The sequence below is a fragment of the Cebus imitator genome, unplaced genomic scaffold (genome assembly GCF_001604975.1).
Source record: "Cebus imitator isolate Cc_AM_T3 unplaced genomic scaffold, Cebus_imitator-1.0 Scaffold618, whole genome shotgun sequence".
Lineage (NCBI taxonomy): Eukaryota > Metazoa > Chordata > Mammalia > Primates > Cebidae > Cebus > Cebus imitator.
The window spans coordinates 537,889-565,842 of record NW_016107933.1 but is presented as its reverse complement, the minus strand read 5'-3'; the positions used below and the strand labels follow the sequence as shown (position 1 = coordinate 565,842).

Here is a 27,954-nt window from a genome sequence, read left to right as displayed (position 1 = left end):
GAAAGAAAGAAAGAAAGAAAGAAAGAAAGAAAGAAAGAAAGAAAGAAAGAAAGAAAGAAAGAAAGAAAGAAAAATTGAACCTTATAATGAAAAAAATGATTCTCTTTTCAATTGCATTTTAAACTCTCTGGTTGAGTCAAGGAAAGTTTCAGTTTGGTGCTTACAGATCTTGACTACCTCTGTACTACTTACTCATATCTATATCGAGAGAGAGAAGTGAGCGAAGGATAGTGGCATGGACTTTGAGGCGCAAGGAAAGCCCAGGGAGATGGGAAGACACTGGGGTATGCCCGGGGACAGAGGGCTGCTGGGACCCCATAGAAGGCCTTGCGTGGGGGAAGACGGCCTTGGCCTTTATTTTGTGGGAGTGGGTTTCTGGTTTTTGTTTTGGTTCTTTCTCCTGGCACTCTCCTTGGTCCAGTAGAGTTTTAGAAGGATAAGTAGTACCTGCCAATGTGTGCAGGATTTCTTTTTTGGGGTGATGAATAAACAAGATAAACAGTAATTCCTAGGTTACCCAGTTCAGCTCCTCAGTTTGCAGAAGAGGGAACTGGGGGCTGCAAGGGGACAGGACTGGCCATGACCGGATTGGAACCCAGGTCCCCTGGCTCCGCGTCCATTACTCACCCACCCTGCCTGCCTCGCCCTCCACCCTGCCTGCCTCGCCCTCCACCCTGCCTGCCTCGCCCTCCACCCTGCCTGCCTCGCCCTCCACCCTGCCCTTCAAAGTATAGTCTAGCTTTCCTTAGAACCTTGCTGGTCACGTGACTGTTGGGGCTCCTTGGTCCTGTCGGAAATTGTCTCTGGCCAGCTTAGGCCAAAAAAGAGGTTCCTGGAGTAAAGGTCTGTAGGGCCTGAAACCAGGTCCAGGGAAGGGTAGAGCGGCCAGGCAAAGTCATCAGGTTCTGGGGAGCTCAGGGGCAACTCTGTTGTGGTCACTGTGCTCAACAGAGCCCTGGAAGGCACAGAGCCCTCCTTGGCCTCCTTCCCAGAAGCCAAGGATGCCAGAGCCCAGAGTGTCCTGCATTCCTTGCCCTTCTTCTCGTGCCCCTCAGAGAATAGCACCTGCTTTGTCGGCCACCCACCAGGACCCTGAATTAGTTCTGGACAACGCTCCAAAACAGAGCCCTGGACAAGGGGGTTGCTCTCCCAGAGGAAGGAGGGGAGTGGCTGGCATTTCATGAGGACCCCATGTGCCCATCCCAAGCGTGAAGAGAGCAGAGGAGGCAGATGCTGTGCCACAAGGATGTCCCACAGACTGACCCGTGCAGAAGCAGATGCTCCAGGGGTCAAGAAGCATAGAGGAGGAACCAGAGGAGATGCAGCGCGAGGACAGCTGTTTCCCAACCCCACAGACTGCTCCTGCCCGCTGGTGTCCATTCAGAAAAGTGGAAAAGTCAGTATGTGAAATCCTCTGGGATGCTGAATGGTGAAGGAGCCCACAGTGGTGAGGACAGAGTGGCTCAAATCCCACTCAATGATATATCCCACTCCTGAGGGGTCCAGCCGCCTTCCAAGAAAGCTCCCAAGGTTTTTAGGACCTCCCTAGGGAGCTGTGAGGGACAAGAGAGAGCCCAGGCAGGCTCTGTGAGGAGACACCCTGGGAGCTGCAGTCCTATGCAGCTCATCCTGTGAGACCATCGTTCCTAGGCAGCTCTGAGAGCTTGGGAGGCTGCCTGGCCATTGCCCCGCTGCCCAGCAGAATCTCCCACATTCATTACCAAAAGGAAGAAGGCTAGAAAGAATCGTGGAGTTAGAATACTTTCAGGAATGGGAATCTTAGCAGATGCCAGCATTTGGGGCACTCCTTTGGTGTGTGCCCATGCTGTGTGTGTATTTCAGAGGGAGGTGAGTTTGAGGGCCGCAAGTCCCTGCTGCCTTGTCCCTTGGCGAAGTCTGGGTTCCTCTGCGCATGGACCTTTGTGCTTCCTCTGCTTTGTGCTTTCTATACTTGATTGTCACCACTGCAATCTTGACACACACCTGACAGTCTGTGCCAGAGGTTGACAAGGTTGAGTGACAGACCAGGTCCCAGTCATGCACAGGTGGGAGACTGCTGATGCCTGCAGCTGTGGCTTCCATGGGAGGGGCAGTAAGGACCAGCCAGCCTGGGAGCTCTGCAGAGGGGAAGAGGATGCATGCTTGTGTTTCCCATGAACCCCTAACTTTCAGGGTGTCCGTGGTTGAATACTTGAAAATTCAAAGTAACAGAGGAGAGCTGTTAAGCCTTTGGATCTTTATAAATTTTTAATTTCTAGCCATTTGTAGTTACTTTACCATCAATCCAACTGCAAAGGAACAGGTTCTATAGACAGATGAGGCAGGGCAGGCATTGTATAACTCACCAGGATCTGAATGCTGACAACTTGATTTGATGACTCAGGTACTGCCAGGTTCTGAGCCCCTGTGGTGGCACCTGAGGGTCTGGGACAAAGCCCTCCCCATGATCCTTCCTCTGTCCCCCAGGGGAGAACCTGATTGGGTTTGCCAGACATCCACAGACATCAAGAGCAGAGCAGGACTCACACTGAGAGCTGTGTGGGGGGTCAGGGTGCCAGTCTTTCCGCAAGACCCCAGGCTGGACAGCAGTGGGACACACAGGCCACCAGCAGGCTCCCAGCTGAATGTGCTTCAGCTTAGTGTGCTTCAGGAGGTTCTTTCATATTTATTGAATGGGGAGAGGAAACTGATTCTAATTAATAAAAATTACATGTAAAAACAGATACACTTGCCACTGGCAGCAAGAAAATCAAAGTCCTGGAAAAAAATGCAGCAAAACATGGCTCACATTTTGTGCCTTGCTCTCCCGTCAATTTTCTTCTGTTTTTTAGACAGATCATTCCTGGGATGCATACTAAAGTGTTGGAAAATCAGGGGATAAAATGATCTCTGCTTCTTTCGTGAAGTGCCCCCTGCCCCAAGCATTATTCTGGCCCGTGGTCTTGGCAGGATGTCAGCTGATGGTCTCGGGTGGTCAGCCCTTGGTCTCGGAGCAGGTACCACCATATTCTTCAGTACAGCATGTGTGTGTGCATTGCACAGTAGTCAACAGAGATGGACGGGGCTGGGGAGCATGTCAAGCGTCTCTGAGAATGCTATCGCTTGGAGGCCTCTGGCTGGGTGAGGAAGTCTGAGCCCAGGCCCTACTTCAGATGGACCCCAGTGTGCTCCCACGCCCTCCGGGGAATCGCCTGCAAGGGTGCCCTGCCAGGAAGCAAGGCCCAGGGTAGTATCAGATGGAGTCAGTGCCATTGAATCAGCCCAGTGATTGTCCTCAGGGAGGCAGCCAGGGAAGGGAGCCTGACCCCCAGTGGGCAGGGAGACCCCAAACTGTCTCCCAGGTTGCTCCAGCCAGAGGGTACTGCCCCTCACCAGGCTGAGCCTGGCCTCAGTGTCACACTAGGCTCCTCCAGAATAACCCCAGAGCCTCAGGACTTTGGCATCAATGGCTCCTGGCCTGGGCTGCAAGCTCCCCCAAAAGAAGAAGGGGCTGCCCTAAAGGGTCCTCAAGCCCCAGTATCCTGCCCTAATTGGCCCAATTGGCCCAGTCTGGCCCAGGGGCCTATCTGGGAGATGCCCTTTCCACATAGGTGTGGGCTCAGATTCCTAAAACTGTGTGTCCCCAGCAGGCCGTCTGCCCATCTGGGCCTCAGTTTCCTCATTTGGAAAGTAAGCTGGCTGGATGACGTCACATGGGTGGAGGCATGGCCTGGTCCTCAGTGGCTCACAGGCTGCATATGCTCCTATGTGACTGTGCACAGGAAGGGACAGCCAGCCTCATACACAGGCGAGTCACTGGACGCTTGGGGAGGTTGGCAACTTGCCTGAGGTCACCTGGCCAGACAGAAAGGGTTCCAGGAACTCAGACTTCACACTCCAGGACAGCTTGCCTACTGCTGCCCCAGGGTTAATTCTTGCCCTTCCTCAAATGAGTTTCAGTAATAAGATGGATTTGCGGCACCAGCCCCTATACCACACACCGGGACCGTCAGTGCTGGGCCCTCCCACTCCTGCGCTAGTAAACACTGTCCCCCCATGCCAGTGGACACGGACGGCTGTGGCCTCCCCACCAGCCTGCTCAGTGCCTCCCTTAGAGGATGTGGCCTGCAGCTTTGGGGTCATCGGTTCATTCATCTCACAGGCATCTGCTGAGTCCCTGCCAGGCATGGTTGGGCCCTGAGACCCAGGAATGAGTCAGAAGCGTGGGACCTGCAGGTTTCCCACCCCCGTTCCCTCTCCTTCCACAGCCCTGGTGACCTCCTTCCCCGACCCCTGTCTTGCTCCGGTAACTCTGGTTCCCGCTGCCTCCTTGGCCTCCTCCCCAGACGCCAAGGATGCTGGAGCCCAGAGTGTCCTCAGCTCCTTGCCCTTCTTCTCATGCCCCTCAGAGAACAGCACCTGCTTTGCCAGCTACCCACCAGGACCCTGAATTAGTTTTCTGTGGCTGCTGTAAGGAACTGCTTAAAACAGCAGCAATTCATTCTCTCACAGTTCTGAGGCCAGAAGTCTGAAGTCAGTATAACCTGGCCCAAATCCGGTGTCAGCAGGGCCTTGTCCCTCTGGAGGTTCCGGGGTATGGGGGGGAAACTTCCTGGCCCTTGGCAGCTCCTGGGGGCTCCCAACATTTCTTGGCTTGAGGCCACATCGCTCCAATCTCCAAGGCTGGTATATGGCATCCTCCCTCTCTGCCCATGGCCTCGTCCTCTGTGTATCTGCCTAATCTCCCTCCAGTCCCCCGAATAAGGAAGTGGGCAAGCTACTACACTCAGGACTCAGCCATCCCCAGAGCTGACCTAATCACACCTGCAGAATCCTTTTCCACCATGTCCACTACCATCACAGCTGCCAGGGATGGGGGCCTGGGTAACTTTGGGGGCCAGTTTTTTAGCCAGCCACAGACCTGGACGCCCACCTGGGTGCTGCCTCCTCCCTCCCATCTGAACAGGATCTACCCCACCACGGTCTGTCCGTGCTGTGCCTCAGCTCCCGCAGACCTGCCATTTGTCCCTGCCATTTGTCCCATGCTCTGGTCTGGACCACTACCCCTCTCCCAGATGCCTGCAGCTTCTTCCCCTCAGGACCCCAGAGCCATTTTTGTTCCACAGCCCATTTCCCCAAGAAACCCTGGGCTGCCTGCAACCCTCTCTCACTGGCCCCCTGAGTGGCAGGCCACCCGGCACTGTGCCCTTGATGCTCCTGTCTACCCACCTGGTCAGCTCTTCCCACCAGCTGTGCTCCATCCGCCTCCCCAGCCCTGGCATGTGCACTTTCCCCTGTCTGGAGCACTGATCCTCTCCATGATTCTGCCTGGCCAGCACAAAGGTTTTCGGTGGGTTTGGGTAGATGTCACCTCCTGCGGGAGGCCTCCTTCATTCCTGAGCCAGGCCTGATGCTGGGCTTGTGTTCCTCCAGGCCCTGCACTTCCACCAGCCCCTGCCTGTTAGCAGCACCGAGGCTTCCTGGTGGAGGGCCTGTGTCATCCACTGGCTTCTGAGGGCCCTGGCTGAGTGTGCTGCGGCACATCTCCATCCTCCCTCAATATACTTGACGCTAGGGGTAGCCATCAGCAGGCCCTAGGGGGGACACTGAGTGCACCTTGGTCACAGAGGCTCCTAGCCAGTGACAATGCTCACCAAGCACCTCAGGGGCCAGGGAGAAGGAGGGCAGCTCCTTTGCCACTCTGATCCCTGCCCCAGCCAGGATGATGATGTGGCAGAGGCCATTCAAGTTACTTTTCTGCACTTCCAGATGGCAGATGCCGGGGCTGCCCACTGGAAGGCACACTCCTGACTGGACAGGGGGCCCTAGCCAGTGCCAGCTAAGCTGGAGCATGGGTGGGTGCTGGAAATGCCAGCTTTTTTGATTTTCAAGAGAGTATGGAAATCTGATTGTTTATGTGAACTCTCCTGTTTCTTAAGTTTGAGCAACTAATTCAAGCTTTTAAAATCCCCTGCATGGGTCATTAAGCGTGTACGCTAACGGAAGCACTGAAGGCTGGACACAGTGTGAGCTTTCAGCGTGAGACCTTGGTTTATGGATAATGGACCAAAAGATAAAAGCGTGGGAGCTGGAGTGACCATGGGGCAGGTGGACCTGGCAGGGCCAGCAGGCTGGATGGCAGGGGAGGGCAGGGGAGGTGAGGGGGGGCTGCATCAGGTCTTGAAGAGAGAACACAGGTTTACCAGATGGCCAAGTGGGGGGTGGGGTGGTGGGGGAGGGAGTGGGAATTCCTAAGTTGATGGCATGGTGGGTTCAAGGGCTGGGGGGCTTGGCAGGGTGCACACAGCCCAGTGAGGAGTATGGGGTGTGTGAGCCACTGGGGGCCAGGACGGCAGGGCAGGCCAACAGCCTGAATGCCAGCCTACAGACAGCCTGAGTCCCAGCAGAAATGAGAACCCAGCGAGGAGTTTGCAGCAAGGGAGGGTGCTCGCTGCCCTTGGGGGTGGCAGGGGCACCTACAGTTTAGCTGCCTGTAGAGTCTGGGCTGGTGGCTGACACAGATGGGGGAGACATGAGGGGGGCAGTAGGGACTGACTGGAGCCAGCTGCAGGGGCGTGTGTTCCATCCAAGACCTGCAGTGGTCAGAGCCTGCGCCTTCTGAGGAAAGCTGGAATTCCATGTTCGAGACATGGAATCCATCATTCTGCGTGTTAGTTTCAGAGACATGGAATTCCATGTTCAAGACTTGGAATCCATCATTCTGTGTGTTAGCTTCAGAGACATGGAATCCATCATTCTGCGTGTTAGCTTCAGAGACATGGAATTCCATGTTCAAGAAATGGAATCCATCATTCTGTGTGTTAGCTTCAGAGACATGGAATCCATCATTCTGTGTGTTAGCTTCAGAGATATGGAATCCATCATTCTGCGTGTTAGCTTCAGAGACATGGAATTCCATGTTCAAGAAATGGAATCCATCATTCTGCGTGTTAGCTTCAGAGACATGGAATCCATCATTCTGCGTGTTAGCTTCAGAGACATGGAATTCCATGTTCAAGACATGGAATCCATCATTCTGCATGTTAGCTTCAGAGACATGGAATTCCATGTTCGAGACATGGAATCCATCATTCTGCGTGTTAGCTTCAGAGACATGGAATACATCATTCTGTGTATTAGCTTCAGAGCTTTAAAAATATTGTTCGGCCCAAATGGAACATGTCTGTGGGCAGATCAGTCACTGGCTGATCGTTTTCACCTTTGTCGTGGACTCTGGGCTCCCGGGAGCAGGGGTAGCACTTGGCTGCCACTTTGGTGGGTGCCCTCCTGGGGACACGCACAGGCCCACAGCCACACTTGAATGTTTTCAGGCTTCTCTGGAAGGTTACGACTTTATAAACACAGTAATTTTTCTGAAAGCAGAGAGGGTTGGCATACAGGGGTGGGACGACCCAGGCAGAGGCCCTTTCCTAGACAGGGTGGGAGAGGATGGGGGCCCTCTGGGGCCACACGTTCATTCCCTCCCGCCAGCCCAGGGTTCAAGCTGAGCACTAGCTGGGGTGCAGGGCAGGGTGGGAGGTACTGCCCAAAGGGGTCTCCTCGCTGCTCCCCTTCCTTGGTCTGCTCACCTTCCTTGGTGCTAGAAATCTGATTGTCTTGTGTTTGCCCCACAGGCTGGTCTGATCCGGACGGAGGAGGAGGAGTTCTTCATCGAGCCCTTGGAGAAGGGGCTGGCGGCACAGGAGGCTGAGCAAGGCCGCGTGCACATGGTGTATCGCCGGCCACCCACGTCCCCTCCTCTAGGGGAGCCACAGGCCCTGGACACAGGTGAGGCTACTGCAAGTGGGCAGGCTGTGTAGAGAGAGCCCTGGCTGAGGTCCTGGTCCCCAGGGGAGCATCCCAGAGACCCAGGCACCTCTCTGCTCAGCCTGCTGAGGCTGAGCCCTGGTCTCAGTGGCTCAGGAATGGGCCAGCTGCCTGGCTGACTTTAGGGTGTAGCAGGGCTTCTGGGTCTGGGGCCTCTGCTCTGGGTGCATGTGGGTGACAAACAGCCCAGGCACCTGTGCCTTCAGGTCTGGGGCCTCCGTGGTGCGCTACAAAGGCTGTCCAAGGGTCCATCTTCTAAGGGTGAGCAAGTGCCATGGAGCAGGGGAGGCCCAGACCAGGTCTCAGTCCAGTGCCTGTGTCTCTGAGTCTGCCCACGAAGAGGACTCCGGTGCCCCAGGCCATGCCTCTCCTGCCTCTGTGTGGCCGTGGTCCCTGGGGTGGTGCCTGTGGTAGGTCCCAATCTTCACCTGGCTGCTCAGGGAGAAAGGCCCTGTGTGCTCTTTCTGGATCCTGGAGGCGTATGCCCCACAAAGACTCTGGAGGTCCTCCCAGCAGCCTCAGTAGTCTCTGCACAGACTCACTGGCTTCTGTCTTTTTCAACCCAGAACCCATGTGTGCTCTGGGCCCAGAAACGTGAAAGGAGCTGCCAGGTGGCCATGGTGACAGTTCCTAGCTGTCGCCTTAGATCTGGCCTCACTGTGCCAGCCCACACCTCCCTGCATCCCCCAATCTCTGGTCCTGGATTATGGTGAAGCCAGGGTCGGGGTCTGATGTGGTTCTGCAGGCTCATAGTTCTCAGGGTCCTCCATGTGGTCAGGGCCGCCTGGCCTTGGGGAGTGGGAAGCTGTGAGCTCAGCCCTTGGCCTCCAGTCGCCCAGAGTCAGGCATACCTGCATGTTCACAGAGAGTGCTGCAGGGGCCTGAGCTGGGCCAGCCCCCGGGCTGTGATTGACTGAGCTACTCCTGTCACTCCACAGCAGCCCTGCCTCATTTACTGTAGGTCTCTCTCACTTCCTAGCTTAACAGATAAATTTGGTACAGCCTGGCCAGGGCACAATTCTAATTTCATGAAATGGCATCAGATACCTTTGCAAAGAAATTGGTCCATCAGGAAGCACAATGTGCTCTGGAGCCAATCAGTGCAACCAGTGGCCCTTATTCCCTGGTGACAAATCGGCACCTGCTATGCTGCAGGCAGCTGGGCCACCGGCCACTGCCTGCCCAGCCTTTTCTATCTGTAGTCTCAGTCTCGACTACCCATTCCCACCATTGGGCTATTCTGCAGGAAAAAAGGGGAGTAGTCAAGGAGGACAAACATAAAATGAGGCTGAGAAAGTGCCCCAGACCTGGGGTCAGGGCCCCAGTTTTGCTCCTTGCTAGCCTGCAGCCTTTAGGCAAGCCCAGTGGGGGTTGCAACCCCTGTGTCCCTGAGAGCTCAGGGGCTGGCCACTTGGTGCTGTGGGCTTGGTGCTTCTGGGCTGGCCTCTCCTGGAAGATTCACGGTGGTTCTGGGGGCCTCTGCTCAGGCAGGATGAGCTGGCTGGATGCCCTTTGTCATGTCTCTGATCCCACATTCCATATGGCACTTGTCTTCTTGAACATGGCAGCCCTTCAGCCCACAGCCTGGCCGGCCTTGCCTTATTTTCTGGACTTCTGGTGTTTGGCATCTTCTACTGAATCTTCCCTCCCCCCCGACCCCCAATCCACATATCTTTAATGAGAACTTGAAATTCAGAACACAGGAAAGGAATTTCAAACTCAGAATAAGCCAGAAACCATTGGTCTTAGAAGATGCTGGGTGAGGCCAGCTGCCAGGTCAGGGGTGAGGCTAGGCTAGAAGGTGCGGCTTTGGTAATGGGCTGTGGGGGAGGAGCTGAGCCTGTCCAGCCTGAACTCTAGGCCTCCGGCCCAGGCTGCAAGCCCGGGGTCTCCAGCTGAGAGCCCAAGCTGTGGGTATGGGCGTGGGTCTGGGGCTATAGATCCAGATCCCAGGCCTGGGGGCTGGGGCCAAGTCCCCTATGCCAAATGTTCCTGTCTGGTGTCGGCATGACCCTGCGTGAGGGGCTCCGGCCTTCAACGAGCTAGCCCCTGCTCCACGCATCTAATCATTCCCGTGCAGCCCTGGGCTGAGGTGGACACGCTGGCTGGAAGGGCACCAGACACAGTGAGTGCTGGAGCTGGGTGGAGGGCCCACGGTGACCTCAGGTGTCCAGCTTTCTATCTGCCTGGGCCTTTTCAGGGCCCAGAGTGGCAGCTGGGAGATACATATAAGCTGTGTCCTGTGGCCAGGCATGGTGATGGGCACAACCTGCCTGGCACAGAAGTCCAGGACCTGGGTACAAGGCTGTGTGTGTGTGTGTGTGTGTGTGTGTGTGTGTGTGTGTGTGTATGTAGGGGACCCTTTCTTCTTGTGAATTCTGAGAGAACCCTGATATATCAGTGAGGCCCTGACGGAAGCTGGCAGGAGATGCTGGCTGGCAGTTTCTTCCTGCCTCCCCAAAAGCAACTTCTGGAAGTGACTGTGAAGCACCCTGCTCTTTATCAGTGGGATGTTCTGCAGGGAAGGTGACACACCTACCCTGGGTGTCCCAGTGTGGGGCGGGCACCTGTCTGGGTGACAGGATCTCCCTACAGGGCTGGGGATGCCTCTTCCTCAGGGTTGCTGAGACCGATGTCCTGTTTTCCTTGAGAAGCCCACGGGCTGCCCAGGGTAATCTTAGGGGCCCATGGAGCCTAAAGGAGTCATTTTCACTAATAGCCCCTGTCATCCAAGATCAGTTGCTGGGTTGCAGATTGCCTGGGGAAACAGATGAAAAATGACAGTTTTTACACATTTCACAGACTCAGGCAGTAGGTGAGTGTGTGCGTTGGGCAGCTTAGGCATACCAGTGTCACCCTCTGCTCAGGAGAGGGTGTTAGGAGGGGCAAGGGGGCGAAGAAGTGAGGAGGGTCCTTTTCTCTCCTCTCCGGCCATGCCTGCCTTGGCAGAAGGCTCCTGCTCAGTGCTGCTGGCCTGGGAGCCTGGCCGGGACCAGAGGCAGAGCTCTGAGGCTGGGTGGCCTTTTGGCAAGAGGTGGCTGAGGTGCTCCCCAGACATTCTGACAGGTGTCTGGAATCCCTGTTCTCTGCCCTTCCCAAGACCAGCTCTGTGCCCAGGGACCCTGTGCTGGGGTGCAGAGGTGGGTGCCCTGGGGCACTGTCCTCTCTTGTGTGCGAGCATCTCATTCTGTGTGGGGCTGTTGAGGAGGGAGCACCAGGGAGCTTGAAAAAATAGAAATGTTCATATGATTTGTCTCTCTGTCTCCACGTGAATCTCATCTTGTAACTCCCATAATTCCCACATGTTGTAAAAGGGACCCAGTGAGAGATGAATGAGTTATGGGGGTGGGTCTTTCCTGTGCTGTTCTTGTGATAGTGAATGAGTCTCATGAGATCTGATGGTTTTAAAAACAGAAGTTGCCCTGCACAAGCTCTCTCTCTTTCTCTCTTGCCTGCTGCCATGTGAGATGTGCCTTTCACCTTCTGTCATGATTGTGAGGCCTCACCGGCCATGTGGGACTATAAGTCCAATAAACCTCTTTCTTTTATAAGTTGCCCAGTCTCAAGTATGTCTTTATCAGCATTGTGAAAACAGACTAACACAAATGTATTCTCTCACAGCTCTGGGGCCAGAAGTCTGAAATGAGTCTCACTGAGCCAATATGAGCAGGGCTGTGCTCCCTCCAGAGGCTCCAGGGGAGAATCTGTTTCTAGCCCGTCCCAGCTCCTAGGGGCAACCAGCCTCCCTTGGCTTGTGTCCACATCATGCCAATCTCTGCCCCTGGGTCATATTGCCCCTCCTCTTCTGTCGGTATCACTGTGCCTTCACAGAGAAGCCAACCCTGATGCTGACACTGGGGGCCTGTCTTAGCCTTCCAGAGACTGAGCTTGAGATTCTATGCAGGTTGCCACACAGTGAGAAAGATCCCGAGTCATGCGTTGGGCATCTGGTCTCTGTTTCAGACACATAGTGCCATCTGCAGAAAGTCAAGACAAGAGCTGCAAACTCAGAGGCTTGCAGGGCCTGCCAGGCAATGCCAACAAGGATGGCGGTGGAGGAAAAAAAGATAATTGCACCCACCCTCGGCCTGGTTCATTTCCTTCCTTTTGATAGAAACATGGACAACCAAGAATACACCTCCACTAAAAACAAATAGCAGCAGGAATGCAGCCACACATGGTGTCCGGCCCCGGCCTTGCCATGGGCACAGGGCATCTGGGGGACCCTGCACGGAGGGACAGCCCCTCCTCAGCTCCTGTGACTTCAATCTGGTAGAAATGTGGGTCTGGTGCAGCTGAACATCCTATCAAGAGAATCTAGATATCAGAATTTTTATGTGAACTTTCCTGATGTTAAAATGTGGCTTCAAATTTCTGGAAAGAGAGGATGAACGGAGAGGGCTCCCGGAATCCCGCACTGAGGTGCTGAACTCAGTGCGTTGGTGACAGCTGACTTGGCAGGGCCCAGGTCAGCCCAGGAACAAGAGAGCCCCTATCACCCAGGAGAAGCCCAGGCCTCAGGGGTCTGGGAAGTCACTCAGGAAGTGCCTGGCTGGAGACACAGAGACAGGCCCAGGCACAAGGACGCTGGCCAGGTCCAGGGCTCAGGCTGTAAATCCAGCCAAAGGCCTCTTTCCACAGAGGCCATCACATCAGCTCTCTGCCTCCAGCCCTGCACACCCAGTGGGAGCTCTCATGCCTGGAGTCCCCTCCCATGCCCACTATATGGACCAATCACAACACAGCCCCCCATCGGCCACCTGTGCTTTCTGTGATGCAGAGGCGGAAGCATCCTCTGTCCTCCTCTGTGGGCTGCTTTCCCAGGGCTCCCCTGGCCTGGCTTTGGGACAGAGGAGGGGCAAGTGCTTCCCATCCTGGGGAACTGCTACCAGGCTGCTGTGCCGCATGCCCCGCTGGGCTGAAAGAAGAGAAGTCAGACAGCTCTGTGCCAGTGACCTTGGCTGCCTCCACCCCAGAGGTGCCAAGCTTCTGCCCGCTGATGTCAAGCTGCAGTGTCCTCCCTGATGAGCAGAGGAAACACAACACCAAGGGAGCCTCTTGGACACCAAGGGAACCTCTTGGCCTTGCTGTGCCGAGGAACGCCCACCAGGGGATAGAGGACAGGCGCCGGCGCTGGGCAGCTCTTCCATGTGGCTGAGCATGGCTGCCACCTGCAGCCCACAGCCAGCCCTTCCCCACCAGGCCAGGAAGAGCCCCTCCTGACCCAGTCTCCACGCTGTTACTTTGCCTTGAGTTGGGTAGTTTTCCAGGCTGCAAGGGGAGAGTGGGCACAGGAGGAGACCTCTGGCCTGAGAGCGTCCCCTGGGTGTGTAGGGCCCAGGGCTGGAGGCAGAGAGTTGATGTGGTGGCCTCAGCCCTGGGTCCTGCACACCCAGGGGACACTGCAGCCTTGAATGACCCAAGGTGGGGATGGCGCCCTCCAGGCAGCAGGCAACTGGCAGCTGCCACAGAGTCTGACCAAGAGTTGTGTGTTTCAGCAAGCTCATGCTGGTTGCAATGTGAGGGAGGCAGTGTGGGGGGCTGGAGCAATGGGATGGGGGAGAGAGGAGCTCTGTCCCAGCAGGCCACAGGACCAGGGAGCAGGCGAGACTCATTCACTCAGGGGCAAGCAGGTAGCCAGTCCGCTGATGCAGAAGATGTGAGGCCGGGCCCGGTGAGGGCAGGGGGGCCCAGGATGGGGCAGGAGGGCTGTGTGCTTTGTTGCGGGGGGTGCAGATTTGCTGAATGCCAGGTCAGGGAGCCTTTCTGCCCTGTGGCTGTTGATATCCATCTCAGCTTCCTGCGGCTGCTGTAACAAGTTACCCATACCTTAGTGGCTTAAAACAGCACACATGTATTCTCTCACAGCTGTGGAGTGCAGAAATCCGAAATAGGCTTTTAGGGGCTAAAATCCAGGTGTTGGCAGGGCTGCTTCCTTCCGGAGGCTCCAGGGCAGAATTCCTGGCCTCTCCCAGCTCCTGAGGGCTGCTGGCCTTCCTTGGCTTATGGCCACATTGCTGCAGTCGCTGCATCCCTGGTCGCTGGCTTCCCCTCTTCTATATCCAGCTCTCCTTCTTAGAAGGACACTTGTGATTACATTTAGGGCCCTCTGGGACCATCCAGGTTACTCTCCGCATCTCCAGATCCCTAATTTAAATCCCTAATTTATATGCAGAGTCTTTTCTGCCATATAAAGTAATGGTCACAGGTTCTGGGAATTAGGAGGTGGACATGGGGGTCATGATTCAGCTGATGTGTCTAAGTGTTGAACCTTGGGTCCTAAGGGAGAATGGAGAGAGGCCTTTGGCTGGATTTGCAGGCTGAGCCCTGGACCTGGCCAGCGTCCTTGTGTCAGGACCTGTCTCTGTGTCTCCAGCCAGGCACTTCCTGAGCAACTCCCCAGACCCTGGAGGCTTGGGCCTCTCACGTGGTGATAGGCGCTCTCTCGTCCCCAAGTTGGCCTGGGCCCTGCCAAGCCACTGTTGCCGACTCACTGAGTTCAGCGCCTCCGCGCTGCCGGATTCCTGGAGCCCTCTCCCTTCATCCTCCTTTTCCGCCCCGGGAAACCCCAGGAGAAACAGTGATTGTGAAACCCGAGGCGGCTCTGGGAGGCGTGCTTCAGGGCTGAGCGCACCCTTGGCAGACACCGCGGCGCTCCTGTCCTCGTGCGGACCGGGCCCTTGGGATGCTGTTGGAGATGCCAGTGTGGTGATGTGGCCCACGCGGAAGGGGTGGGCGGGGGCCGGCGCTGGGAAAGCCGAGGAGGCTGCACATTCTCCAGGCTAGAGTTGCCTGAGGTCAGGCGAGGAGAGCAGGAGGAGCCAGCTCCCAGGCCCGGCCTGCTTTCTTGCTGGGGTCTGCTGCTCAGGAGCCCTGCCCTGTAGACGCTTCCCACCCCCTGGGCTGCAAAGGCAGAAGCGAGGCTTGCAGCCCCAACAAGGGCTCAGCACCCCCTTATCCCGCAGGGGAGACATGCCAGGGTATGCTCCCCCTCCACGGCGTCTGGGCCTGGCAGTCTGCCTGACAGCCCCCCACGTGCACAGCTCCTCCCCTGCGTCTCCATCTCCGACATAAATTTAGTCCCTGCGTCTCAGGCCTGCCCTTCCCCCACTGCCTCTCCCCTCCCAACAAGGGTTCTGTTTCATGGGTGGAGCTGACCAGGTGAATGTGGCTGACAAGGGCCTGGATCTTTGGTGGAGCACCGTGGGAGGGGGGTGACAAGCGGGATCTGGAGGATGGTGGCCTTGGCCCCGGCTTGGCTGCAGCCCCAACTCAGGTACAGGGGACAGCTCTTGAAGACTGGCCAGTGGTTCTGAGGAGCTGCATTAGGAAGGGCTGATCCCACGACTGCTCCCAGCACGAGGTGGGTGGATGGGTGGGGTGGGCAGGGGGCAGTTTGGTGCAGGGGTCAGTGTGCCCAGCTCCACCTGGCACGCTGTTGTGCCAGCTCACTGAGGGGCCACGGCAGCTTACCCAGCCTCTTGAGGTCTCAGTGTCTTCTGCTATACAAGGTGCAGTGGCACGGGGCTGTTGGAATTACACAGGACCCAGGGCACCAGCCCTGTGCTCACTGCGGCACTTGCTGAGGCTCTCCAGCCTCCTTTCCCTACTCGGCCTCCGGTCTTCCACAGACACAATGAACTGATACTTTCTTTCCTTCCCTTGGATCTGTGTTAGGAATGTCATCCAATGAGCTTTTCTGGTTATCACCATGCAAGGTAACCATGCCTGGCCGGCAGACAAGACACGGCTCAGGGGTGAAGCTGTGATCTGCTCAGAGGGGCATCTGGCGATGGATTAGCAGCTGTGGGCTGGGCACGCCCTCTCTTTTCAGTTCCCCAGCACAGCAGAGGCAGGATCCTGGGAGAGAGGCGATGGTTCCAGGGCAATTTTTCATGTCGGTGACATCTGCGCCTAGGATGTAGGAGCCTGCTGGCTGGGGCAAGGTTGGGGCAAGGAGCAGTGGCATCAGCTTTGGACCCAGGCGAGGCTCCTTTCATGCCCTGGGTGCCCCATGGATGACTGTGAAAGAGACACGGGCATAATGGGGGCAAAGGGACTGCATCCCATGGTGGGTCCCCAGACAGAGGCCTCTTGGGGATAGAGAAGGGTGGGGCGACAGGTGAGAAGTGTTGGGCACCAGCATCGGGGCTGCAGAGGCAGCTGGAGAGATGTCTGAAGGGGACAAGAAGCTCTTCCCCAGCAGCAGCGAGGACAGGCCTGGCTCAGAAACTGCATCTGGGCCCGAGGTACAAACTCTGCCAGTTCGTGCCAGCCAGAGGCCTCTGAAACAGGCCCCATCTCCTCTCAGAATTCTCTTCAGGTCGGCAGACACATCAGCCAGCTCCAAGCCTGAAATATTTTCTATAAAAATTTTCAATTTTCTTTGACCCATTTCTCTTTGAAATTAATCCCAGGCAGCGCTGTGTTCTGGGCCCTGGAGGAGCTCTGGGCTGGGGAAAAGGTCGCTCAGTCAGGTAGTGCTGGTGTCTGCCGCCCCTCTCTTCTGGCTCCATTTTTCTCTCCTGTCTCACCCCCTTTTGTGTGCCTGTGCACATACACATTTGGAACATGGGCTGGATTCTTCGGCTGGGATGTCTCTCTCAGAGCTCTTGACTTGGCCCCATTGGCCTGGGCTTGCCCTGGGATGTAGGGAGCACCATGAGCAAAGCTGGTAGAGAACCTGGCCAGGAGCACAGCTGGCGCCTCCCACACCTCCCATCCCCACCTGGCAGGATGGTGGTGCACACCCAGAGAGAGCTGGCAGGGCAGGACAGGAGGTGACCTGGGTGCTGGGCCTGGGGGCTGGTGCTGGTCTGGTTGGGAAAAGACTGGGCTCCTGAGTGCCATGCGGGTTCAGTAATGCCCAATAATAATGCTGTTCCCCAATTAGGAGGAGACTAAGACTCAGAGAGGGAACCTTGCCGGCTGCCCCGAGCGTGTTCTTCTTCATTCATTCCTCACGTTCCCGATATGGGTCCATTGTGTGTCTGGGGCAGGACTAAGGCCGGGGTTGCAGCTGCAGAGGAGCCTGATCCAGTCCCTGCTGTCTGGGCTTACAGCCCAGCAGGGAAGACGCAGTGAGAAAATGCTTGCAAACAGTGGAGTATCCCGTGAACACAGTAAAACAGGGTGAAAGGGCCGTGTGAGAGGGCAGGTAAGGGAGGGAGGTGCCCCAGGTTGGTGGTGATGGGAAAGCCCAGCCCCGGGAATGGTGTTCCAGGCAGAGGGAACAGAGCACACAGGAGCCCTGAGGCTGGAGTTACCACAGTGTATCCAAGGGGCAGAAAGAGGAGTGAGTGCCTGGAGCTGAGGACATCACGGGGGAGTGGGAGGCGCGTGGGTCTGGGAGAGATGGGTAGGACTCATCACCTTGAAGGGACAGTTGTGGTGCAGGGTGGGAATTCATTCTCTGTGCAATGGGAGGCCTTTGGAAGGCTTTCAGTGGAGAGGGTGGAAGCAGGGAGGCCTCCTAGTGACAGGTGGCGGTGCCCATGCCAGTGGGGTGGAGCCAGTGGGTTCAGGATGTGTCTGAGGTGGAGCTTCCAGGATGCGGTGTGAAGGAAGGAATCAAGGACATGTCCTGCCCCTGAAAGGTGACGTGGCTGGGAGGCTGGCTGGTGGCATGAGGCTGGCTGGGCAGGTATGCTGGTAAGCGTGGCAGGTGAGGTGGCCTGGGCCAAGTGCAGGAGCCAGAATTGGCACCCAGTGCTCTGACTCCACAGCTGCCCGCTTGTACTGCTCTGCACTGCCCTGGCCCAGAGGGAGGAAAGAAGGGGTACTGAAAAAAGATGCAAGGGTACTGTCTTTCCCAGAAAGGAAAGTGCCAAGGCCAAGACTCATGCGCTCCCAGACTCACAGGGCGGAGACAGGAGCCCCCGATGCAGCTCCACAGGCAGCGAGGCTCTGGGACACACTGGCACCTCCCCTTGCTCCAGGAAGCAGAGGCTGTGCTCTGAGGGACAGGCTGTCAGGGAAACTGTGCAGCCTGTGGTCCTATGGACGTGCTGCATCGTTGCTTCTCTAGCAGCACAGGCTCTGCTTCTCCTTACCTGCCACTGTGGGAGGGACCCAGAATGGCCAGGATGAATGGATGCAGGAACTGTGGTCTGCACGTACTGAGGAGTGTGCAGGGTGGGGTGTGTGGCAGCCTCTAGGGCCTTTGCAGGCAAAGCTTTCCTGTCCACCCCAAGGGAAAGGACCAGATGTTCCCCACACAAAAGCTGCCCAGGAGAGCCAGAATGCTCCCTGCCCCTGGTGCAAATTCCTGAAACTCGGGGTGGGGATAGCCTGGGAGCTGACATCAGGGTTTGTTCCTGCAACTAGGTATCTGTTGCTGACCCGGCAGATGGCGGCCTGAACCATCCCAGACGCACCAGAGCCCTGGCCCCAAGCAGCCATCAGGGAGCACTTACTGAGTGAAGGAATGAATTAGGAAATCCCAGCGCTTAACAAACTCACCACTCTGGGCATAGCCAGACCGGCTTCCACAACAGCTCCTGGTTTCTCCAAATCCTCACCAGCACGAGGGCTTTACTATTTAATGTTTTGCTGCTCTGGCAGCAAAGCAGCGTTGCTTTTTGCGCTAATTTGTGCTTCTTTGTTTACTAGCGAGGATGAGTGATCTTCCCCAGGTTTGATTACTTTGTGTATCTCCTCTTCCTGTCTGAGTCCTTTGCCCATTTATCTCCTGGGGTCTTATATATTGGGATAAGCCCTTTATGTCTTTCAGACATTGACTTTCTGTCATGTTTGGTACAAGCTTTCCCCCAGGCTCTAGTTCCTTTTTCCTTTCCAGTTTTGTTACCGTTAGTTGCACAAAAGCCCGTTTTTCTGTAGCTGAGTCTGAATGATCCTTCTCCCGCCCCATTGGAGCCAAGTTGGCATTCAGGGACATGCCCATTTACCAAGGGCCTGGTGAGGGCGGACATTCTTCATAGTGTCATTTAATAGGCACGGTAGCCCTGGCAGCAAGCAAGAAAACCAAGGCGCAGGGGTACTGCTGTCCAAGTAGCAACGGGAACAGCAGGGAGTGGGATGAATGTGTCGCCTTCCTTGACCACTTATGGTTGACAGCATCTGCCAGTGTGCTGCATGTACATTGTTCCCTGGGATTCTTGTGATGAGCCCTAGGGTTGGTTGGTGCTTTTGCTGTGCCCACATTACAGATGAGGAAACTGAAGTGCTGACAGTCACACAGCTAGTAAGCTGTAGAAACACAGTGGATGCCAGGCCTTGTGACTTCTGCTTGTGGAGGGAGGAGCAGGCCTAGAAACCAGGGCTGCCAACCCCCTGTGCAGTGCCCTCCTGTGTCCCCTCAGAGCCTGGGCTGGGGAAACCTGGTAGCCTGTGATCCCACCTGTTTGTTGGACACAGGGCCTTCCAAGCACCAAGGCCTGGAGCTCCACTTACTGGAAGCAGAAACTGAGGCCCAGTGAGGGTGAGTGAGGACGTGTCTCCAGGTCACTTAGCACGTTAGTTTCAGGGAGACTCTTCTGCACACAGTGGAATTCCCAGCATCTTGAGGAATGCCTGGCACACGGTTGGTGCTTAAATATCCGTGAAAAGAAAGAATGAACGTAGCTGCCTAGGAAGCCTGGCCACCCAGTGCTTGTTCCTGGAGCAGCGGTTGCTCCTTGCAGACGTCAGAGGGCTTGGCACTAATGCCTGCTATTGCTGCCACAGTGTCAGGGCTGCAGACTCAGGTTGGCAGCTGTGGGTGGCTAATGGTCCCATGGGCCCAGAGGACATCGGGTGGACATCTGGGTCTTTGCTGGTCCCATTTCCTCACACCTGACCAGGACTGACTTCGCTGGCTTGTGACCCGTCCAGTAGGGTCTTATGCCCACTTTAATGCTCTGTCATCCTTGCCTTAGAGGTCTTAATCACTTTTTGAACAAGGAACAGTGCGTTTCCATTTTGCACTGTGCCCTGCAAATCAAGTGGCCAGAGCTGTTCATTACTCTTTCTCCTATGACTCTGCTTTCTCCCTGTGGTCTCGTGGAGCTGTGGTCCAGGCCCTGAGGTTGAGGACACAGGGCGCTACACAGTGGCCAAAATTGGAGGTACCCAGTAGACACTGGTTTCCTTCCTTCCAGACCCAAGCACCAGCACTTTCTGATGGTTAACTGTCTGTCCTTTATTTGGGAATGTCTGATGCCAGATTGCAGATGGCAAGGAGGATGGCCTCATCCATGCTAGAACGACAGACCTGGCATCAGGAATGTGCCCCTGTGACTGCCACAGGCCCATTAGGTGCCTGAGGACAGCAGCGCATGAACCCCAGCCTCCACCCTGGGGATGGTGTCAGGCTGGAGCACTGCTCCTAGCATGCCTTGGCCACTGTTCCCTGCGGTTGCCTCTGGACATAAAGCACCCTGTGGAATCCCAGGGCTGCCCCTGTACCTGTCTCCCTCGACTCATCCAGCAGATTCCTACCTGGCACACAGTGGGGCTGGGCACTGGGCGAGGCTCTGGGACCAGACAGACACAGCCCTGACGTCATACAACCCACAGTGCACTAGTCAGTCCAGAAATATCTGCACAATGAAAAATGTGGAAGTGCCACAAAGTAACTGGACCCCATGGTAACTGGACATTGGGCTGAGCCCTGGAGCGTGGGCTGCAGTTCCTCAAGAGGAAAAGGGGCCAGGACAGCAGATGCGAGATACCTGAGGGTTAAGGACGGGACTTGTTTAGGATTCTGGCAGGAGGGGCAGGTGAGAGCCTGAGGGAACGGGGGGTCAGATCACAGTGGCTTCTGTGGGCTCAGTCATGGAGGGGGGCTGTGCCCTGCAGCAAGTAGCATGGCCTGGTTTCCGAGGAGGGCAAGCAGGGAGGAGGCAGGGAGCTGGCAGGAGGCTGCTGCCCTGTGCGTGCGGAGAGATTGCAGCCTGGATTGGGTGGCCATGGGGATGAGAGCAGCCACCGGATCAGCCCCTCAGCACCATCGTGCAGCAAGGGTGTTAGGGGTCCTGGTAGGCAGTCCACAGGTTGGTCAGAGGGGGATGCTCCTTGCTGGGAAGAAGTGTATTCCCAACTCACATTACCCCGAGGCTGAGAGGACCCAGATCACAGCCCCGCCAGGCTGCCTGTAACAGTGCCACCCCTGCCTGGACCTCAGACCTGTCAAGGTGATGCTCGCAAGAATCATTTCCTCTGTGGGATCCAGACCTGGGAAGGTCCCTGTGTCTGGACCTTTTCTCAAGGACCCTTCCCGGATCACTCTGGACACATGTTTGAGTCCAGCTACAGATTCCTAGCTGTGAGCGATGCTGCCCAAGCTTGAGTCTTTCTTTGCCTGACTTGCAGGGACTCTGTGGGGTGTGCCACAGCGGCTGCCTTCAGCCTTCTCATGCTCAGCCTTTGACAATTAACGTGTCAGGAGCTGGGGTCAGGTCCGGGGTGGTCAGGCTTGGAGGGACAGAGTCAGGAGAACAAAGGGCTGAGACAGCTCAGCAAGCCTGGCCAGGCAATGCCCTGCAGGGTGAAGGACTAGGTGCTGTTCAAACCACAGCAGAAGCCCCTGGTGGGCCATGGGGAGTGCAGCTCAGGGGTCAAGTTGACCAGGAGTTCAGTACACATTGTCTCAGTTGTGAGGGGTCCAGGTGGTCAGGCTGGGAACAAGGAGCTGGGAACAAGGAGCATGATGGCCTGTTCAGCACTGCCCACCCAAATCAGAGCCCACAGCCATGGTTAGTCCCAGCCCCAGCGTGTGAGGAGGGCTCTGGAGGGCAGAGCTGGGTGACACTGGCCCCTGAAAGGACAGGGCCCCCAGGATGAGAGCATGTGTCCCCTCAGCCTCACCTGGGGCCTGGGGGTCAGACATTCACTGAGGGCAGAGGTCTGGTATGGGCACATTGATGGGGGCCTGGTGGGCGACGCCAGCAGAGATCATGTTGTCCAGGTAGACATGGGGTCAGACAGCAGCAGGATAGCCTCCAATTTTATAAAAGAAGCCGGAAATCATGATTTTATATAAAATCTCTTCATTTTAAACTGTTGGCAGCTAATTCAAAAGTTGTGAAAGCCAAGTAACGGTTCAGCAGCCCCGGGCGGTGGCAGGGATGGGGGATAGGAGGCGGCCTCGGTGCTGGGGACCTTCCCTGGAGCCCACGGCACTCAGGACCGAGCCTCTAGGATGTGGCCAGGGCAGCCTCGGAGTTGAAATGTACTTCAGAGGAATTTTTATTTTCCTTTCGGGAATATCGAGAGAGGCCTTTCCAGCGGTTCCGTTTCTGTGAGGAGAAATCTGCGGTCGTCCTGTTTTTCTTGGAGGCAGCGAGGAAGCCCATCTGCAGAGCGTTAGCAGGAGCCAGCGGCAGGGAGGGCGTGGGGCCAGCCCAGGCAGATGGAACGCTCGGATCGGCACTGAGAGAGCAGGCGTGGCGCGGGGTTCGGAGCAGCCCCGGGACTCCCCAGACTGGATGGACAGAGCCCCTGGCCAGTGCATCTGGTGCCTAGTTCTGGGTCTGAAATTCTGTTTCTGGGCTCCCAGAACCCATACTCATGCCTAGACCTCCTCCAGGCCCCCTCAGCCTGGAGAGCAAATGGTCAGTGATGGTCTTAAGAGGGTTCCACCCTCGTGTCCAGAAGGGTCAGGTTCCTGTGCGCCTTTGTTCTGGACAGTATCCCGAGGGCTACCCACATACTTTGCCTTCATCACCACTAGGACAAAACTGGGCTTCGGTTTGTCCCACGGCCTTGAACTGGGAAGGAGTGTGGGGACTCACAGGCCTGCAGGAACCACCTTGGCCACCTGGGAAACTCACAGTGGGGGCCCCCGGTGACAGGGACCCTGGGGCCAGGCCCGAGCCTCCCTTTCTTGGTGTCCTCAGTGCTCCCCAAGAGCTGTGGTGACTCCAGTGAGGGGCCGGGCAGCTGGGGCTGCCAGTGTGGCCCTGCCCTGAGGGGTCCTCGCTCTGGACTGGCCTCATTTTCTCATCTGTACGTCAGGGGTGTGGACTAAAGCCAGGCCTCGCCCCTGCAGCTCCCAGGCTGCCTCACCGCCCCACCCCACAATGTTTTATTTGACTCGTACAGCATCTTCAGAAATGTTGAGTATGCACTTAAAAATCAGGAGGTTTCACATGAAGATCTCAATTTTCAGTTCCTTCAGAAGGCCTGGCCACCCGGGACGTGTTCCTGCCGGCAGCACTGGGCAGGAGGCTCTGTGCCTCCTCTGGATGGGCGAACACAGCCCCTCCCTCCCCGCCAGTTCGCACCTGGCCCGCCCACTCACACTGGCCCTGACTGCCTGGTTTGCAGTGGAGTGTGAGACTCCCAGACTCTGCTTGGTAGCTAGACATGCGTAAACTCTCTCTGCCTCTGTCTTTTCTCTGTCTCACACACACACGCAGGCATGCACACACCCATGCTCAGAGCAGACACATCCACGTCTTCATCCACGTACGTAACGCTGGAGTGAACCGAGCTGCCCCCAGGAGCTTCCCTGAGCGGGGCACCAGGGGCCCAGGGTCTGTCCTGTCTCTAGATGAGTCCTGCTCCCTTGGCCTCAGCCAAGGCCTCAGGCCCAAAGTTTCATGACACTCCTGACTCTAGTTTCCTTGTAAGAAAGCCCCAGTCCACTTTCCTGTTGGGCATCCATGTCCCAAGGAGCGGGTCACAAGATGACAACTTGGGACCTGGTGGCTCACTGTTCTGTGGGCCAAGCTGGCTGCTGGGCCCCGTACAAAAGACACCTGTGCTCCCACCTGAAGGATCCTGAGGCCTCTGCACTCTGAGGGCAGAACAAGGCCCTCCAGATCTCCCTGCGGGAAGAAGGACTGTGTCAGAGACACTCTCCATGGGGGACCATGGCCAAGCTGTGGGAGACGCTGGGGACAGTGAAGGGGGCTGGTGTGGACCTGCCCATGCTTGTGTATGTGGGGTGTAGACAGACCCCAGGGCCCACCAGAGTGGCCAGTGGGAAGCGGCCAGTTCTGAAGCCCAGCAGCATCTGTGCAAAGGGGCCCCATGGGGTCACAGTGCCCAGATTGTGCCACACACTCCATGGCTGTCCAACCCTGCCTGCTGCTGCAGAGCCCCAGCTCCCCGAGGATGAAGACACCATGAAGAACCAAGAAGTGGTCCCTGTGCCGTCAGTGTTTGTACCATGCCACACGTGGTTGGGGGCACATTGGTTTTCTCACCTGGTATCCTTTGAAATGAGGTGAGGTGGGCCCCAGTCCCAGTGTCTTGGGAGACAGCTCTACCTAAGGGCTTTGCTGACCCAATTCTGAGTCAGGCCCCAGCTAGGTCTTGAGAGGGGACAGGAAGTAGGGGGACCCCAAGGCTGAATTGTAGGAAGGATCTGAACTCACTGGTGGAGGCAGAGAGGGAAGATGGGGATTAGGCTGATGGAAATGAAGTCTGCTCACAGGCACAAAGGCCACATCTGCAACCCCAGGCCGGAGCCTTCCCCACAGTTCCTAACCCCAAACCCCCACCATCTAGAGCTGACCTGTGGTCAAGCATGACCAGTTCTGCCCCTAAAATGTGTACAAATTACAACAGGGACAATGACACTGCCATGGCCTTGCCTCTGACATTGTTACCTGCTTTAGTTGCCATGGATGTGAAGGATTCACTTTCTAGTATCAGAGTCTCTGTCTACCCATTCATTCATTTATCTATCTCTCCAGTCATTCATCCACTCATTCATCTGTCATCCATCCATAATCCATATATCCATCCATTGTCCATCCATCCGTCATCCATAATCTATCCATATATCCAATCATTCATCCATCATTCATCCATCCAGTTGTTTATCCATCCATCCATCATTCATCCATCCATCTTTCATCCATTCATCTACCCACTCATTCATCTACCCATCCACCCAGTCCATGCATGCATGCATGCATGCATCCATCCATCCATCCATCCACCCATCTATTCATCCATTCAGTCAATGTCTGCATGCACCCCAGGCCTGACCCCTGCTGGGTACTGAGTATATACAATCTGGTCTCTGCCCCTGAAGAGTCTGGTTGGGGGACAAGGCAGACCCCCAGATGAACCATGACAAATGATGCTAATAGGCTGGAGAGGCTCAAGGTGATGTTTTCTTGGCTGGGGTGAGTTCCAGGAAGCTTATCAGAGCTGGGCTACACTAGCCAGGCCTCATAGACCGAGTGGGTGATGTTCTGTCTCTGGGACAGGGCAGGGTGTGCTGGCTCAAAATGTAGGCTTTGAGATCCTGGTACCTGGTTTAAACCCTGGCTTCTCCCTCCACTTTTCTGTGCCTCTGTTTCCTCATCTGAAAAGTAAGGATACTACATTTCCCCCTGGTAAGTTATTGGGAGGATTAGGCCCCATTATACCTGTAAAGGGCTCAGTGCAGGGGCTGGTGCATCATAAGTAGAGAAGTTTTGAAATGATCAGAGCAGAAAGCCCCACATCCATCCACAGCTATCAGGAGAAGGTCTCTGCAACATCTCCCATCCTGGCATTTCCTTTGCTGCCCCTCACAGAGGGCACAGCCCATAGGCATTGAAGCTGCCCCTTCATTCCTCTGATTGCTGCTAGGTTTGTCTGATGTAAAAGAGAAAGGCTTCCTTAAAGAATTCCCAAAGTTTGTGCACCTCCAGCTGCTTCCCAGGGGTGGCTGCTTGCACAGCATTTATTCAGCAGATGTTTCCTGGGCTCAGTGTGGGGTAATCTTGGAGAAACCAGTTCACCTGCCTCATCAAGTCAGGCATGGGAAGCAGGCACACTCCAGAGCCAGGGGTGGGGGTGGGTCTTTGATGCCGCCTGGCCCACAGGGACAGACATCCTGCAGTCTTGCAGACGAAAGTGCAGAACCCCTTCATCCAAGCCCGTCCTGTGCAGCCAGAGACCTGCTAGAGCTGAGTGGATGATGAGAAACACCAGCCACGGACTTTTTTAGACACTTTGATCTGCTCTGTTTTTCCCACACAATGTCAAATCTCAAAATGAACAAATTGAGCTAATATTTCAGAGGATTCATATACACAGAGAGATCCTAGCTTTCCACGAGACATCAGGACCCTGGCAGCACCCAGCCTGCATTTGCTCTCCTGTGTGGGCCTGGTGGGTGGGCACTGAGGGACTGCTTCCTGGGTAGGGGGAGCGTGTGCTCCATTCCCAAGGTTCCCGACCCCCACCCCCATGCCCAGTGTCTCTGGTCTGAAGCCTGAGACTTGGCAGTCCTTCATCATTGTGCCCTGTTGTCTTTCTTTCAGCCAAAATATACTTTTGTGCATCTCTGACGCTATCAACAGTTGATAGGAGAGTCAGGCAGAGGGGGCTGTGGCTTCAAGAACTGTGAGAGGGAGTGTGGGTGTGACCTAGTGGCTTAGAGGATATTCTTACAGGCTTAATCTGCACACCCCTGCTGACTTCACCCATGTATGCCTCTTCTGACCTCCTATAAGCATTTGAGTTGCTTCCTCTGACCTTTTAAAAATCAATGGACTACAATTCATATGAGCATGAAAATGTGTAATCCAGTGGTTTTTGGCATATTCACAGTGTTGTGCAGCCATCATCACCATCTGGTTCCCAAACGTTTCATCACCCCAGTGGGAACTCTGTACCCAGAGCAGTCACTCCCCATTCCCCTCCCCAGCTCATAGTGACCGCTAATCTACTCCCCGTATCTTTGGATTTGCGTATTCTGTATACTTCATATAAACACAGTCAACAACATGTGGCCTAAAAGCTAAGGAGTGGCCTAAAAGCTCCCAGGGCCCCTTGTCATGGGAGCATCATATGCCTAGCAACATGAATACAAAATAATAATGCTGGATAACACCCATATTGCTATTGCTATAAATCTGCAAAGTCAGGCTCAAGGGCAGAACAGAGTCCCTGCAAGCGCTGGGGTAAAGGTCTAGGTGCCTACAAACAAGCCCACTCCCATCACCAAAGACAGAGACGGATTATAGTTGAGGGAGCTGGCTCCTGCATCTCTCCAGAACAGTGCTTCATCTCACATGCTTCCAGAATAGGCAGCAGTGTGTGTGTACAAAGCTCGGGGCTGTGAGACACATGGGTAAAACAGTCCAGAATGCCTCTTCCTAAGGGAAAGAGGTGCCTAAGGGGTGGCCCTTCCTAGCTCCTGCAGTGATTTCCATGCCGACACTGAAGTGGCATTGTGCCCTACTGTCCTGCCCTGGGATGGCATATTAGAGGGGGCTCCGATCACCTCTGAACTGGGAAATTTGGAGTCAGTGCTGGACACAGCAATAGGAACCACCACTCCCAGCCCCAGTGCAGAGAGAAAGGCCCATGAGCACTTGCTGCAGGGACTGGAATGGAGCTGATGACCAGATCTGGAGCTGGTGTGGACATGGTGTGTCACCTCTCAGGAGAGAGGGCAGGAAGTAGGGTGCCTGAGGCCAAACCGTCAGAAGGGTCTGAGCTTACTGCTGGAAGGGCATGCTGTCCCCAAGGTTGCAGCCTGGCTGGGGCAGCCAGCACAGCTGAGACAGGACAAATTAGAGAAAAGGGGGTGTCTTTTTTTTTTTTTTTTTTTTGATATGAGTCTCATTCTGTCACTCAGGCTGGAGTGCAATGGCTTGATCTCAGCTCACTGCAGCCTCTGCCTCCCGAGTTGAAGTGATTCTCTTGCCTCAGCCTCCAAAGCAGCTGGGATTACAGGCATGCACCACTACATCCAGCTAATTCTTTTTGTATTTGTAGTAGAGATGGGGTTTCACCTCGTTGGCCAGGCTGGTCTCAAACTCCGGGCCTCAAGTGATTTGCCCACCTTGGCCTCCTAAAGTGTTGAGATTATAGGTGTGAGCCACTGCACCTGGCCGGGATGTCATTTTTTTTTTTAAATAAGAAAAAGTATAAAGGTGAAAAAAGGGACAGAAAAACCAAGACAAATTGAGATAATAGAGTAAGATGGGAGAAATAAGCCCAGATTTATCAATATCAATAATCCAGGTAAACGGATTAAACTCACGAATTCAAAGACAGAGGCTATCATATCAGACAAGCAAGACAAACCCAAAATTCTAAATCCAGCATGATGCTATCACCAGATACAAGTGAAGTGTAAAGGCAAGAAAAGATTGAAAGTAAAGTGTGGAAACAGATCTATCCAGCAGCCAAAGGCAAGCCGGCATTGCCGTATCAATCTCAGACTCAACAGACTTCAAGACAGAAGACAGT

At 55.5% G+C, this 27,954-nt stretch overlaps 1 protein-coding gene across 1 annotated transcript in view; it reads left to right on the top strand.

The window, feature by feature from the left end:
• ADAMTS2 (ADAM metallopeptidase with thrombospondin type 1 motif 2) overlaps positions 1-27,954 on the top strand; it is a 217,386-nt gene that overhangs the window by 59,314 nt on the left and 130,118 nt on the right. The window contains exon 3 of the mRNA XM_017517128.2: positions 7,614-7,767. Within this exon, the coding sequence (XP_017372617.1) occupies positions 7,614-7,767 (154 nt within the window). The remainder of the gene's footprint in view (positions 1-7,613; positions 7,768-27,954) is intronic.